This window comes from Panulirus ornatus, chromosome 68 (genome assembly GCF_036320965.1).
Source record: "Panulirus ornatus isolate Po-2019 chromosome 68, ASM3632096v1, whole genome shotgun sequence".
Lineage (NCBI taxonomy): Eukaryota > Metazoa > Arthropoda > Malacostraca > Decapoda > Palinuridae > Panulirus > Panulirus ornatus.
Genome location: NC_092291.1, coordinates 23,571,338 through 23,588,083, shown reverse-complemented (window position 1 = coordinate 23,588,083; position 16,746 = coordinate 23,571,338). Strand labels below are relative to the sequence as shown.

At 41.2% G+C, this 16,746-nt stretch overlaps 1 protein-coding gene across 1 annotated transcript in view; it reads right to left on the bottom strand.

Annotated features, from left to right (window-relative positions):
* The window catches only part of Mlc-c (Myosin light chain cytoplasmic), a 41,985-nt gene extending 25,773 nt beyond the window's left edge, over positions 1-16,212 (bottom strand). The window contains exons 1-2 of the mRNA XM_071659842.1: positions 16,086-16,212; positions 15,947-15,974 (exon numbers count right to left, since the gene is read on the bottom strand). Coding sequence (XP_071515943.1) covers positions 15,947-15,974; positions 16,086-16,088 — 31 coding nt within the window. The 5' untranslated portion in view covers positions 16,089-16,212. The remainder of the gene's footprint in view (positions 1-15,946; positions 15,975-16,085) is intronic.
* Positions 16,213-16,746: the final 534 nt, after the last annotated feature.

Here is a 16,746-nt window from a genome sequence, read left to right as displayed (position 1 = left end):
GAATGCAAAGGTGAGTAATGTGGCAGTTGAGGGAATAATTGGTATACATGGGGTGTTCAGTGTTGTAAATGGAAATGGTGAAGAGCTTGTAGATTTATGTGCTGAAAAAGGACTGGTGATTGGGAATACCTGGTTTAAAAAGCGAGATATACATAAGTATACGTATGTAAGGGGAGGGGGAAGGTATTCCATCTGTGGCGAGGTGGCGATGGGAGTGAATGGGGGCAGACAGTGTGAATTGTGTGCATGGGTATGTGTCTGTGTATGTATATATGTGTGTACGTTGAGATGTATAGGTATGTATATTTGCGTGTGGACGTGTGTGTGTATACATTGTGTATGGGGGTAGGGTTGGGCCATTTCTTTCGTCTGTTTCCTTGCGCTACCTTGCAAACGCGGGAGACAGCAGCAAAAAAAAAAAAAAAAAAAAAAACGTATGTAAGTAGGAGAGATGGACAGAGAGCATTATTGGATTAGGTGTTAATTGACAGGCGCACGAAAGAGAGACTTTTGGATGTTAATGTGCTGAGAGGTGCAACTGGAGGGATGTCTGATCATTATCTTGTGGATGCTAAGGTGAAGATTTGTATGGGTTTTCAGGAAAGAAGAGTGAATGTTGGGGTGAAGAGGGTGGTGAGAGTAAGTGAGCTTGGGAAGGAGACTTGTGTGAGGAAGTACCAGGAGAGACTGAGTACAGAATGGAAAAAGGTGAGAACAATGGAAGTAAGGGGAGTGGGGGAGGAATGGGATGTATTTAGGGAATCAGTGATGGATTGCGCAAAAGATGCTTGTGGCATGAGAAGAGTGGGAGGTGGGTTGATTAGAAAGGGTAGTGAGTGGTGGGATGAAGAAGTAAGATTATTTGTGAAGGAGAAGAGAGAGGCATTTGGACAATTTTTGCAGGGAAAAAATGCAATTGAGTGGGAGATGTATAAAAGAAAGAGACAGGAGGTCAAGAGGGCAAATGAGAGTTGGGGTGAGAGAGTATCATTAAATTTTAGGGAGAATTAAAAGATGTTCATGAAGTAGGTAAATAAAGTGCGTAAGACAAGGGAGTGAATGGGAACTTCAGTGAAGGGGGCAAATGGGGAGGTGATAACAGGTAGTGGTGATGTGAGAAGGAGATGGAGTGAGTATTTTGAAGGTTTGTTGAATGTGTTTGATGATAGAGTGGCAGATATAGGGTGTTTTGGTCGAGGTGGTGTGCAAAGTGAGAGGGTTAGGGAAAATGATTTGGTAAACAGAGAAGAAGTAGTAAAAGCTTTGCGGAAGATGAAAGCCGGCAAGGTAGCAGGTTTGGATGGTACTGCAGTGGAATCTATTAAAAAAGGGGGTGACTGTATTGTTGACTGGTTGGTAAGGTTATTTAATGTATGTATGACTCATGGTGAGGTGCCTGAGGATTGGCGAAATGCGTGCATAGTGCCATTGTACAAAGGCAAAGGGGATAAGAGTGAGTGCTCAAATTACAGAGGTATAAGTTTGTTGAGTATTCCTGGTAAATTATATGGGAGGGTATTCATTGAGAGGGTGAAGGCATGTACAGAGCATCAGATTGGGGAAGAGCAGTGTGGTTTCAGAAGTGGTGGAGGATGTGTGGATCAGGTGTTTGCTTTGAAGAATGTATGTGAGAAATACTTAGAAAAGCAAATGGATTTGTATGTAGCATTTATGGATCTGGAGAAGGCATATGATAGAGTTGATAGAGATGCTCTGTGGAAGGTATTAAGAATATATGGTGTGGGAGGCAAGTTGTTAGAAGCAGTGAAAAGTTTTTATCGAGGATGTAAGGCATGTGCCCAAACCACTTCAAAACACCCTCTTCTGCTCTCTCAACCACGCTCTTTTTATTTCCACACATCTCTCTTACCCTTACGTTACTCACTCGATCAAACCACCTCACACCACACATTGTCCTCAAACATCTCATTTCCAGCACATCCATCCTCCTGCGCACAACTCTATCCATAGCCCACGCCTCGCAACCATACAACATTGTTGGAACCACTATTCCTTCAAACATACCCATTTTTGGTTTCCGAGATAATGTTCTCGACTTCCACACATTCTTCAAGGCCCCCAGAATTTTCGCCCCCTCCCCCACCCTATGATCCACTTCTGCTTCCATGGTTCCATTCGCTGCCAGATCCACTCCCAGGTATCTAAAACACTTCACTTCCTCCAGTTTTTCTCCATTCAAACTCACCTCCTAATTGACTTGACCCTCAACCCTACTGTACCTAATAACCTTGCTCTTATTCACATTTACTCTTAACTTTCTTCTTCCACACACTTTACCAAACTCAGTCACCAGCTTCTGCAGTTTCTCACATGAATCAGCCACCAGCGCTGTATCATCAGCGAACAACAACTGACTCACTTCCCAAGCTCTCTCATCCCCAACAGACTTCATACTTGCCCCTCTTTCCAAAACTCTTGCATTTACCTCCCTAACAACCCCATCCATAAACAAGTTAAACAACCATGGAGACATCACACACCCCTGCCGCAAACCTACATTCACTGAGAACCAATCACTTTCCTCTCTTCCTACACGTACACATGCCTTACATCCTCGATAAAAACTTTTCACTGCTTCTAACAACTTTCCTCCCACACCATATATTCTTAATACCTTCCACAGAGCATCTCTCTCAACTCTATCATATGCCTTCTCCAGATCCATAAATGCTACATACAAATCCATTTGCTTTTCTAAGTATTTCTCACATACATTCTTCAAAGCAAACACCTGATCCACACATCCTCTACCACTTCTGAAACCACACTGCTCTTCCCCAATCTGATGCTCTGTACATGCCTTCACCCTCTCAATCAACACCCTCCCATATAATTTACCAGGAATACTCAACAAACTTATACCTCTGTAATTTGAGCACTCACTCTTATCCCCTTTGCCTTTGTACAATGGCACTATGCACGCATTCCGCCAATCCTCAGGCACCTCACCATGAGTCATACATACATTAAATAACCTTACCAACCAGTCAACAATACAGTCACCCCCTTTTTTAATAAATTCCACTGCAATACCATCCAAACCTGCTGCTGATGGATTGCGCAAAAGATGCTTGTGGCATGAGAAGAGTGGGAGGTGGGTTGATTAGAAAGGGTAGTGAGTGGTGGGATGAAGAAGTAAGAGTATTAGTGAAAGAGAAGAGAGAGGCATTTGGACGATTTTTGCAGGGAAAAAATGCAATTGAGTGGGAGATGTATAAAAGAAAGAGACAGGAGGTCAAGAGAAAGGTGCAAGAGGTGAAAAGAAGGGCAAATGAGAGTTGGGGTGAGAGAGTATCATTAAATTTTAGGGAGAATAAAAAGATGTTCTGGAAGGAGGTAAATAAAGTGCGTAAGACAAGGGAGCAAATGGGAACTTCAGTGAAGGGCGCAAATGGGGAGGTGATAACAAGTAGTGGTGATGTGAGAAGGAGATGGAGTGAGTATTTTGAAGGTTTGTTGAATGTGTTTGATGATAGAGTGGCAGATATAGGGTGTTTTGGTCGAGGTGGTGTGCAAAGTGAGAGGGTTAGGGAAAATGATTTGGTAAACAGAGAAGAGGTAGTGAAAGCTTTGCAGAAGATGACTATATATATATATATATATATATATATATATATATATATATATATATATATATATATATATATGAATTTTCCAAAAGAAGGAACAGAGAAGGGGTCCAGGTGAGGAATTTCCCTCAAAGGCCCAGTCCTCTGTTCTTAACGCTACCTCGTTAAGGCGGGAAATGGCGAATGGTATGAAAGAAAAGAATATATATATATATATATATTGGTTCTCAGTGAATGTAGGTTTGCGGCAGGGGTGTGTGATGTCTCCATGGTTGTTTAATTTGTTTATGGATGGGGTTGTTAGGGAGGTGAATGCAAGAGTTTTGGAAAGAGGGGCAAGTATGAAGTCTGTTGGGGATGAGAGAGCTTGGGAAGTGCGTCAGTTGTTGTTCGTTGATGATACAGCGCTGGTGGCTGATTCATGTGAGAAACTGCAGAAGCTGGTGACTGAGTTTGGTAAAGTGTGTGGAAGAAGAAAGTTAAGAGTAAATGTGAATAAGAGCAAGGTTATTAGGTACAGTAGGGTTGAGGGTCAAGTCAATTGGGAGATGAGTTTGAATGGAGAAAAACTGGAGGAAGTGAAGTGTTTTAGATATCTGGGAGTGGATCTGGCAGCGGATGGAACCATGGAAGCGGAAGTGGATCATAGGGTGGGGGAGGGGGCGAAGATTCTGGGAGCCTTGAAGAATGTGTGGAAGTCGAGAACATTATCTCGGAAAGCAAAAATGGGTATGTTTGAAGGAATAGGTGGTTCCAACAATGTTGTATGGTTGCGAGGCGTGGGCTATGGATAGAGTTGTGCGCAGGAGGATGGATGTGCTGGAAATGAGATGTTTGAGGACAATGTGTGGTGTGAGGTGGTTTGATCGAGTAAGTAACGTAAGGGTAAGAGAGATGTGGAAATAAAAAGAGCGTGGTTGAGAGAGCAGAAGAGGGTGTTTTGAAATGGTTTGGGCACATGGAGAGAATGAGTGAGGAAAGATTGACCAAGAGGATATATGTGTCGGAGGTGGAGGGAACGAGGAGAAGAGGGAGACCAAATTGGAGGTGGAAAGATGGAGTGAAAAAGATTTTGTGTGATCGGGGCCTGAACATGCAGGAGGGTGAAAGGAGGGCAAGGAATAGAGTGAATTGGAGCGATGTGGTATACCGGGGTTGACGTGCTGTCAGTGGATTGAATCAAGGCATGTGAAGCGTCTGGGGTAAACCATGGAAAGCTGTGTAGGTATGTATATTTGTGTGTGTGGACGTATGTATATACATGTGTATGGGGGGGGGGGGGGGCCATTTCTTTCGTCTGTTTCCTTGTGCTACCTCGCAAACGCGGGAGACAGCGACAAAGTATAATAATAATAATAATATATATAGTCACGAGGGGAGTGCTCATCCTCCTCGAAGGCTCAGGCTGGGGTGTCTAAATGTGTGTGGATGAAACCAAGATGAGAAAAAAGGAGAGACAGGTAGTGTGTTTGAGGAAAGGAACCTGCATGTTTTGGCTCTGTGAGTGAAACGAAGCTCAAGGGTAAAGGGAAACAGTGGTTTGGGAATGTCTTGGGAGTAAAGTCAGGGGTCAGAGATAGGACAAAAGCAAGGGAAGGAGTAGCACTACTGAAACAGGAATGCTGGGAGTTTATAATAAGAGTGTAAGAAAGTAAACTTTAGATTGATATGGGTAAAACTGAAAGTGGATGAAGAGCGATGGGTGATTATTGGTGCATATGCACCTGGGTATGAGAAGAAAGATCATGAGAAGCAATTGTTTTGGGAGAAGCTGAGTGAGTGTGTTAGTAGTTTTGATGCATGAGACCGGGTTATAGTGATGGGTGATTTGAATGCAAAGGTGAGTAAAGTGGCACTTGAGGGAATAATTGGTGTACATGGGGTGTTCAGTGTTGTTGTAAATGGTGAAGAGCTTGTAGATTTATGCGCTGAAAAAGGACTGGTGATTGGGAATACCTGGTTTAAAAAGAGAGATATACATAAGTATACATATGTAAGTAGGAGAGATGGCCAGAGAGCGTTACTGGATTACGTGTTAATGATAGGCGCGTGAAAGAGAGACTTTTGGATGGTAATGTGCTGAGAGGTGCAACTGGAGGGATGTCTGATAATTATCTTGTGGAGACGAAGGTGAAGATTTGTAGAGGTTTTCAGAAAAGAAGAGAATGTTGGGGTGAAGAGAGTGGTAAGAGTGAGCGAGCTTGGGAAGGAGACTTGTGTGAGGAAGTACCAGGACAGACTGAGTAAAGAATGGAAAAAGGTGAGAACAATGGAAGTAAGGGGAGTGGGGGAGGAATGGGATGTATTTCTGGGAAGCAGTGATGGCTAGTGCAAAAGATGCTTGTGGCATGAGAAGTGTGGGAGGTGGGGAGATTAGACAGGGTAGTGAGAGGTGGGATGAAGAAGTAAGATTATTAGTGAAAGAGAAGAGAGAGGCATTTGGATTATTTTTGCAGGGAAATAATGCAAATGAGTGGGAGATATATAAAAGAAAGAGGCAGGAGGTCAAGAGAAAGGTGCAAGACGTGAAAAAGAGAGCAAATGAGAGTTGGGGTGAGAGAGTACCATTAAATTTTATGGAGAATAAAAAGATATTTTGGAAGGAGGTAAATAAAGTACATAAGACAAGGGAACATATGGGAACTTCAGTGAAGAGGGCTAATCGGGAGGTGATAACAAGTAGTGGTGATATGAGGAGATGGAGAGAGTATTTTGAAGGTTTGTTGAATGTGTTTGATGATAGAGTGGCAGATATATGGTGTTTTAGTCGAGGTAGTGTGCAAAGTGAGAGGGTTAGCGAAAATGATTTGGTAAACAGAGAAGAGGTAGTAAAAGCATTGCGGAAGATGAAAGTCGGCAAGGCAGCGGGTTTGGATGGTATAGCAGTGGAATTTATTAAAAAAGGGGGTGACTGTATTGTTGACTGGTTGGATAGGTTATTCAATTTACGTATGACTCATGGTGAGGTGCCTGAGGATTGGCAGAATGCTTGCATAGTGCTATTGTACAAAGGCAAAGGGGATAAAAGTGAGTGCTCAAATTACAGAGGTATAAAATTGTTGAGTATTCCTGGGAAATTATATGGAAGGGTATTGATTGAGACGATTTTTACAGGGAAAAAATGAAATTGAGAGGGAGATGTATAAAAGAAAGAGACAGGAGGTCAAGAGAAAGGTGCAAGAGGTGAAAAAAGGGCAAATGAGAGTTGGGGTGAGAGAGTATCATTAAATTTTAGGGAGAATAAAAAGATGTTCTGGAAGGAGGTAAATAAAGTGCGTAAGACAAGGGAGCAAATGGGAACTTCAGTGAAGGGCGCAAATGGGGAGGTGATAACAAGTAGTGGTGATGTGAGAAGGAGATGGAGTGAGTATTTTGAAGGTTTGTTGAATGTGTTTGATGATAGAGTGGCAGATATAGGGTGTTTTGGTCGAGGTGGTGTGCAAAGTGAGAGGGTTAGGGAAAATGATTTGGTAAACAGAGAAGAGGTAGTAAAAGCTTTGCGGAAGATGAAAGCCGGCAAGGCAGCAGGTTTGGATGGTATTGCAGTGGAATTTATTAAAAAAGGGGGGTGACTGTATTGTTGACTGGTTGGTAAGGTTATTTAATGTATGTATGACTCATGGTGAGGTGCCTGAGGATTGGCGGAATGCGTGCATAGTGCCATTTTACAAAGGCAAAGGGGATAAGAGTGAGTGCTCAAATTACAGAGGTATAAGTTTGTTGAGTATTCCTGGTAAATTATATGGGAGGATATTGATTGAGAGGGTGAAGGCATGTACAGAGCATCAGATTGGGGAAGAGCAGTGTGGTTTCAGAAGTGGTAGAGGATGTGTGGATCAGGTGTTTGCTTTGAAGAATGTATGTTAGAAATACTTAGAAAAGCAAATGGATTTGTATGTAGCATTTATGGATCTGGAGAAGGCATATGATAGAGTTGATAGAGATGCTCTGTGGAAGGTATTAAGAATATATGGTGTGGGAGGCAAGTTGTTAGAAGCAGTGAAAAGTTTTTATCGAGGATGTAAGGCATGTGTACGTGTAGGAAGAGAGGAAAGTGATTGGTTCTCAGTGAATGTAGGTTTGCGGCAGGGGTGTGTGATCTCTCCATGGTTGTTTAATTTGTTTATGGATGGGGTTGTTAGGGAGGTGAATGCAAGAGTTTTGGAAAGAGGGGCAAGTATGAAGTCTGTTGGGGATGAGAGAGCTTGGGAAGTGAGTCAGTTGTTGTTCGCTGATGATACAGCGCTGATGGCTGATTCATGTGAGAAACTGCAGAAGCTGGTGACTGAGTTTGGTAAAGTGTGTGAAAGAAGAAAGTTAAGAGTAAATGTGAATAAGAGCAAGGTTATTAGGTACAGTAGGGTTGAGGGTCAAGTCAATTGGGAGGTGAGTTTGAATGGAGAAAAACTGGAGGAAGTGAAGTGTTTTAGATATCTGGGAGTGGATCTGGCAGCGGATGGAACCATGGAAGCGGAAGTGGATCATACGGTGGGGGAGGGGGCGAAAATTCTGGGAGCCTTGAAGAATGTGTGGAAGTCGAGAACATTATCTCGGAAAGCAAAAATGGGTATGTTTGAAGGAATAGTGGTTCCAACAATGTTGTATGGTTGCGAGGCATGGGCTATGGATAGAGTTGTGCGCAGGAGGATGGATGTGCTGGAAATGAGATGTTTGAGGACAATGTGTGGTGTGAGGTGGTTTGATCGAGTAAGTAACGTAAGGGTAAGAGAGATGTGTGGAAATAAAAAGAGCGTGGTTGAGAGAGCAGAAGAGGGTGTTTTGAAATGGTTCGGGCACATGGAGAGAATGAGTGAGGAAAGATTGACCAAGAGAATATATGTGTCGGAGGTGGAGGGAACGAGGTGGAAAGATGGAGTGAAAAAGATTTTGTGTGATTGGGGCCTGAACATGCAGGAGGGTGAAAGGAGGGCAAGGAATAGAGTGAATTGGAGCGATGTGGTATACCGGGGTTGACGTGCTGTCAGTGGATTGAATCAAGGCATGTGAAGCGTCTGGGGTAAACCATGGAAAGTTGTGTAGGTATGTATATTTGCGTGTGTGGACGTATGTATATACATGTGTATGGGGGTGGGTTGGGCCATTTCTTTCGTCTGTTTCCTTGCGCTACCTCGCAAACGCGGGAGACAGCGACAAAGCAAAAAAAAAAAAAAAAAAAAAAAAAAAAAAAAATTGATTGAGAGGGTGAAGGCATGTACAGAGCATCAGATTGGGGAAGAGCAGTGTGGTTTTAGAAGTGGCAGAGGATGTGTGGATCAGGTGTTTGCTTTGAAGAATGTATGCGAGAAGTACTTAGAAAAGCAAATGGATTTGTATGTAGCATTTATGGATCTGGAGAAGGCATATGATAGAGTTGATAGAGATGCTCTGTGGAAGGTATTAAGAATATATGGTGTGGGAGGCAAGTTGTCAGAAGCAGTTAAAAGTTTTTATCGAGGATGTAAGGCATATGTATGTGTAGGAAGAGAGAAAAGTGACTGGTTCTCAGTGAATGATGGTTTGCGGAAGGGGTGCGTGATGTCTCCATGGTTGTTTAATTTGTTTGTGGATGGGGTTGTTAGGGAGGTGAATGCAAGAGTTTTGGAAAGAGGGGCAAGTATGCAATCTGTTGTGGATGAGAAAGCTTGGGAAGTAAGTCATTTGTTGTTTACTGATGATACAGCGCTGGTGGCTGATTCATGTGAGAAACTGTAGAAGCTGGTGACTGAGTTTGGTAAAGTGTGAAAGAAGAAAGTTGAGAGTAAATGTGAATAAGAGCAAGGTTATTAGGTACAGTAGGGTTGAGGGACAAGTCAATTGGGAGGTAAGTTTGAATGGAGAAAAACTGGGGGAAGTGAAGTGTTTTAGATATCTGGGAGTGGATTTGGCAGCGGATGGAACCATGGAAGCGGAAGTGAATCATGGGGTGGCGGAGGGGGCAAAAGTTCTGGGTGCATTGAAGAATGTGTGGAAGCCGAGAACATTATCTTAGAAAGCAAAAATGGGTATGTTTGAAGGAATAGTGGTTCCAACAATGTTATATGGTTGCAAGGCGTGGGCTATAGATAGAGTTGTGCGGATGAGGGTGGATGTACTGGAAATGAGATGTTTGAGGACAATATGTGGTGTGAGGTGGTTTGATCGATTAAGTAATAATAGGGTAAGAGAGATGTATGGTAATAAAAAAACTGTGGTTGAGAAAGCAGAACAGGGTGTTTTAAAACGGTTTGGTCACATGGAAAGGATGAGTGAAGAAAGATTGACCAAGAGGATATATGTGTCAGAGGTGGAGGGAACGAGGAGAAGTGGGAGACCAAATTGGAGGTAGAAAGATGGAGTGAAAAAGATTTGGAGTGATCAGGGCCTGAACATGCAGGAGGGTGAAAGGCTTGCAAGGAATAGAGTGAATTGGAACAATGTGGTATACCAGGGGTCAACGTCCTGTCAATGGATTGAATCAGGGCGTGTGAAGCGTCTGGGGTAAACCATGGAAAGTTCTGTGGGGCCTGGATGTGGAAAGGTACCTGTGGTTTCAGTGCATTATACATGACACCTAGAGACTGGGTGTGAATGAATGTGGCCTTCGTTGTCTTTTCCTAGTGCTACCTCGCGCACATGCGGGGGGAGAGTTTGTTATTTCATGTGTGGCAGGGTGGCGATGGGAATGAATAAAGGCAGACAGTATGAATTATGTACATGTGTATATACGTATATGTCTGTGTGTGTATATATATGTATACACTGAGATGTATAGGTATGTATATTTGCGTGTGTGGACGTGTGTGTATATACATGTGTATGTGGGTAGGTTGGGCCATTCTTTCGTCTGTTTCCTTGCACTACCTCGCTTTCGCAGGAGACAGCAACAAAGCAAAATAATAATATAATAATAATAAATATATATACAGGGGTGAAGAGAGTGGTGAGAGTAAGTGAGTTAGGAAGAGAGACTTGTGTGAGGAAGAACCAGGAGAGATTGAGTAAAGAATGGAAAAAGGTGAGAGCAAATGATGTAAGGGGAGTGGGGGAGGAATGGGATGTATTTAGGGAAGCAGTGATGGTTTGCGCAAAAAATACTTTTAGCATGAGAAAGGTGGGAGGTTGGCAGATTAGAATGGGTAGTAAGTTGTGGGATGAAGAAGGAAGATTGTTAGTGAAAGAGAAGAGAGAGGTATTTTGAGATTTTCGCAGGAAAGTTGTGCGAATGACCGGGAGATGTATAAAAAAAAAAAGAGGCAGGAGGTCAAGAGAGAGAGGTGCAAGAGGTGAAAAAGAGGGCAAATGAGAGTTGGGGTGAGAGAGTATTATCAAATTTTAGGGATAATAAAAAGATGTTTTGGAAGGAGGTACATGAAATGCATAAGACAAGAGAACAAATGGTAACATCAGTGAAGGGGGATAATGGGGAGGTAATAACAAGAAGTGGTGAAGTGAGAAGGAGATGGAGTGAGTATTTTGAAGGTTTGTTGAATGTGTTGGATGACAGAGTGGAAGATGTAGGGTGTTTTGGTCGAAGTGGTGTGCGAAGTGACAGGATGAGGGAAAATAGTTTGGTAAACAGAGAAGAGGTAGTGAAAGTTTTGCAGAAGATGAAAGCCGACCTGAGAGTGGATTTGAATTGAATTGCAATGGAATTTATTAAAAAAGGGGTGACTGTGATGTTGACAAGTTGGTGAGGATATTCAAAGCATATATGGTTCATGGTAAAGTGCCTGAGGATTGGCGGAATGCATGCATAGTACCACTGTGCAAAGGCAAAGGGGATAGTGTTCAAATTACAGATATAAGTTTGTTGAGTATTCCAGAGAAATTATATGGGAGGGTATTGACTAAGGGGGTAAAGGCATGTACGAAGCATCAGATTGGGGAAGAGCAGTGTGGTTTCATAAGTAGTAGAGAATGTGTGGATCAGGTGTTTGCTTTGAAGAATGTATGTGAGAAATACTTAAAAAAACAGGTGGATCTGTATGTAGCATTTATGGATCTGGAGACGGCATATGATAAGAGTTGATAGATATGCTCTGTGGAAGGTATCAAGAGTATATGGTGTGGGAGGCAAGTTGCTAGAAACAGTGAAAAGTTTTTATCAAGGATGTAATGCATGTATACGAGTAGGAAGAGAGGAAAGTGATTGGTTCCCAGTGAATGTCAGTTTGCTGCAAGGGTGCTTGATGTGTCCATGGTTGTTTAATTTGTTTATGGATGGGATTGTTAGGGAGGTGAATGCAAGAGTTTTGTAGAGAGGGGCAAGTATGCAGTCTGTTGGGGATGAGAGGGCTTGGGAAGTGAGTCAGTTGTTGTTTGCTGATGATACAGCACTGGTAGCTGATTCAGGTTAGAAACTGCAGAAGTTGGTGACTTGAGTTTGGTAAAATGTGTGAAAGAAGAAAGATGAGAATAAATGTGAATAAGAGCCAAGTAATTAGGTTCAGTAGGGTGGGGATAGGGGAGAAAGAATACTTCCCACGTATTCCCTGCGTGTCGTAGAAGGCGACTAAAAGGGGAGGGAGTGGGGGGCTGGAAATCCTCCCCTCTCACTTTTTTTTTTTTTTTTCCAAAAGAGGGAACAGAGAAGTGGCCCAGCTGAGGATATTCCCTCAAGGGCCCAGTCCTCTGTTCTCAATGCTACCTCGCTAATGCGGGAAATGGCGAATAGTATGAAAGAAAAGAAAGGGTTGAGGGGCAAGTTAACTTGGAGATAAATTTGATGGAGAAAAACTAGAGGAAGTGAAGTGTTTTAGATATCTGGGAGTGGATTTAGCAGCGGATGGAACCATGGAAACGGAAGTGAGTCACAGGATGGGGGAGGTGGCGAAGGTTCTGGGAGCACCTGAAGAATATGTTGAAGGTGAGAAAGTTATTGTGGAGAGCAAAAATGGGTATGTTTGAAGGAGTAGTGGTTCCAACAATGTTATATGATTGTGAGGCATGGGCTATAGATAGGGTTGTGCAGAGGAGGGTGGATGTGTTGGAAATGAAATGTTTGAGGACAATGTGTGGTGTGAGGTGGTTTGATCGAGTAAGCAATGAAAGGGGAAGATAGATGAGGTAATAAAAAGAGTGTGGTTGAGAGAGCAGGAGAGGGTGTATTGAAATGGTTTGGTCACATGGAGAGAATGAGTGAGAAAAGATTGACAAAAGATTGACAAAGAGGATATATGTGTCAGAGGTGGAGGGAACGAGGAGAACTGGGAGACCAAATTGGAGGTGGAAGGATGGAGTGAAAAAGATTTTGAGTGATCAGGGCCTGAATATACAGGAGGGTTGAAAGGCATGCAAGGAATAGAGTGAATTGAAACGATGTGGTATACCTGGGTCGATGTGCTGTCAATGGATTGAACCAGGGAATGTGAAGCGTCTGGGGTAAACTATGGAAATTCTTGTGGGGTTTGGGTGTGGGAAGGGAGCTGTGGTTTCAGTGCATTACACATGACAGCTAGAGACTGAGTGTGAACAAATGTGGCCTTTGTTGTTTTTTCCTAGCGCTACCTCGCGCGTGCGCATGGGGGGGGGGGGGGTGCTGTTTTTTATGTGTGGTGAGGTGGCAATGGCAATGGATAAAGGCAGCAAGTATGAATATGTACATGCGTATACATGTATATGTCTGTGTATGTATACTTGAAATGTAAAGGTATGTATATGCATGTGTGTGGGTGTTTATGTATAACATGTGTGTATTTGGGTGGGTTACACCATTCTTTCATCCGTTTCCTTGCTAACGTGGGAAACAGCGACTAAGTATAATAAATATATATATATCACAATCAAAACCATTTACAAATGTATAATTATTAAACATCCACAGGCTAATGGTAGTATGCATATTACATACTCACCATATTACTAAGTTTCTTGAGTTCCTGTGCTTTTTGATTCAAGAGTTTCACAAGCATTCCTTTTTCCTTAGCCATACTACATAGCATAATAGTATCAATCTGCCACATGATTGGAAATGACAATTTCATAACAACAATAATATTAGCAAATGACTAGTTCTATATCATAAGTGACATAACTGCAGAATGTTGTTCAAACCAAATCTAAATAAGAACTGCTTTGTTCCTAGTTTTCAGAATCAAGTCTTCTAGATAAATTATTGAATAATTTAGTGTAGGTTTCAAAACAGCAGCAACAGTCTGGTCAATATTTTTGGGCAGGGACAAGAAAATTACATGGAATCAACCAAAACAATAAGCAGTTACGAACTTATCATGGTACTGTAACAGTGACACACATCCACGGACTTAAAGGCAAGAAATGTGATTTGCATTTATGAACAATGATTACTTTTAAATGTTATTTGAAACATATTACCAAGTGAAAAAGATATAGGGACAAAAAGGTCAAATACATTAAGGTAAAGACTTGATGTCACCAATGAAAATGAATTAGGCATCCTGTAGCATCAAATGATTAAAAATTTAATAATACTTACGAAGCAGGGTCATTGTACCTCTTATTTGGAATTTTGACAAAAGCAGGGTCACTGTACTTCTTATTTGGAATTTTGACAAAAACTTCGTTAAATCTTTGGATTGCAAAGTAAATCAGCTACTAGAGATACTGTAAGTAGATATATAACCTAACCCAGTAATAACTCCCAACAAATGCTTTACGCAGTAACCTGTATAAACAATAATCTTTCAAAGTTTTCATGTCAGCATTCCAGGTATTAAGCATGACATAAGTTTGTTTATTCTTTGTTAGTTGTACACCATTATAGTGGAGGTACTACCAAAAGTACAACTGGTTAGATTTGTCGAAGTTCTACAGAAGTTCAACTTTTAGAGTTCAAGTTTCCAATCAAAAGTTAATAATAAGAACACAAACATTTACTTACAAACAATCATGAAAATCATATCAAACAATATGCTTCACTTAAAAGCATAACTTCAGGTGTGTACATTTACATCAGGATCATTGTTTTCTTCTCTGGATCACATTAGGAGAGGTTTAACAAAAAGTCAAATACGTCACAAAACAACCTTCAGTGCTAGTGTGGAATTTAGAGAATAAAAGTTGCAGAGAGTGATTCATACCAAAACTTTTAATCAGCCATCAAATAAGGTGATGGTAGAGTGGGTTACATATTTCAAAGTAATTAAGTTATAAATATTCCATTTTGGGTGTTAATTACTGTCAACAGGAAAAATGCTAAAAAAAACTTCATCTATTATACGAAATGTATAAAACAAATGTAACACAGAAATGGTTAGCTGGTATGATCTCTACAGAATGAAGGCTTTAGGGAAGGTTGCACAGTCACACAAATAGTCACCAGTCTGTCTTGCTGTTTGTTGATATTCACTGACAGTTAGTAAATGCTCAACCAGGGGTGTAACTAATATGCATCAACTAGAACATTAAAATTAATATAAATTTCAATTTCTAATGAGGTTTTCAAAGGCATTCCTGATTTTGAATAAATGTTTTACATACTTTTACATTAACCCTCACATTATCCCTGACACTCATGAAGAAAAAATCATAATGTTCAGGAACTTGTATTCTCTAAACACTAAACAAGCATTACAAAACAAAATTATTCAATATCTAATGCTAGTTTTGCTTCATGGCAAAACTGGTCCTCCAAATCAAAATGTAAATGAGAGAACTGAATTCAAAAGAAATGATTCCCATCAATACATACCTATATATATTCAATGCATCTTTAAACCATTCTTTAACCTTATAAAGTAACAAAAAGTAATCTCATATTATCAGAATTACCCCGTTTGCAAGTGCACACATAGTAAGGAATCTTATTACTTTTCTGGACAGATTTTACAATATAAGATGATCACTTACATGAGGCTTAACCTAATCGTGGTTCATTTGGTTGTTCTTGTAATTTCCATTTGCCCCACCAATTTTCTATTTCCATCCTCTGCCCGTCTCTGTCGAGATATTAGGACTAATACGATGATCTAAAGATATTAATAATAGGTAAAAAATCATAAACCTTATGTCGGCAACATATAATCCTAAGGTCAGCATGAAGAATGCCATACCGTTTCGCTCCAATGCTGACGCTGCGTAACTTACGTTAACTCTAATTTCATTAGTACACCTTTATTAAAGTGAATCGTTCATTATTAGTCGCTGACAATCCTGGGATGCAGAGAAGCAGGCACGGTACATGTACACTGATTTAACTGTGGCGTGACCAAGCGGCTACATCGACATATCAGCCTGTTCGCTATATACTTTCCAACCTCCACATCACTGCTGGTGAACACGTAAATGAAAACTGATGAAACTTTGGTAATAAGTAGTGAATCACTTAGTTGCAGTAACAACTAGAGCAGCAGTGCCACACCCTCAGTGCCACTGACACAACCAAGAACCCGATTACTCACCTATGATCTGCTCTTCTGAGAACGCTGCCTGCAAAGGAAACAGAGACAATTCAGTTAGTACTTATCTCTTTCTATTGAATAATGGCATAAAGAAGTTGTAACTAAAGATAAAAACAGAGCAAAACTAATGAAAGCCTACCATTTTGACGCTTTCGTTGACGTGGTGCTTATCGCTCTCCAAGCTCGGTAAGACTGTAGCTCGACCGGTGTGTTATGTCCTTTTAAAATAGCTTCATTCAAAATTTTCCTTTATATCATATCAACTTTTAGTACAGAAAACTTCGAATTATCCAATATTTATAAAAAAAATAATGAAGATTAAAAATGTCTTAATATATTAAAGTTTTGGTATTTTTTAAGCAGCAGGTGAGAATTATTGGAACCCTTGAGCAACAGCTGATTGGCGTTGCCCCCTGTGCCCCTGCCGCTGACCTGGGAAAGGAAAGCTACCTGATGTGGGACACTGTCTGCTGACTTTACAGTCATGTTATGCCTTTATTGCATTTTACTTCGGCATGAAGCATTATTTCACTGAAACATGAAATATTAACTGATTGTTTACCATCAAAATAACACTAATGCCATCATACTTTCAAGTGTGATCTCACTTCTAGTGCTGATTATTCATTCCTTATTAGGTTTGAGCAATGCCCCACGGAGAATGTACCTCATAAGCATTCGATGGCACTTATGGCCACCAGAACTAGAGTTGAGTTTACCACATGTGGCTAGGATGACGCATGCGTACGAAGATCACGAAGTTGAGGCCGGATGTCAACACCTGTGCGATGATAACTCGC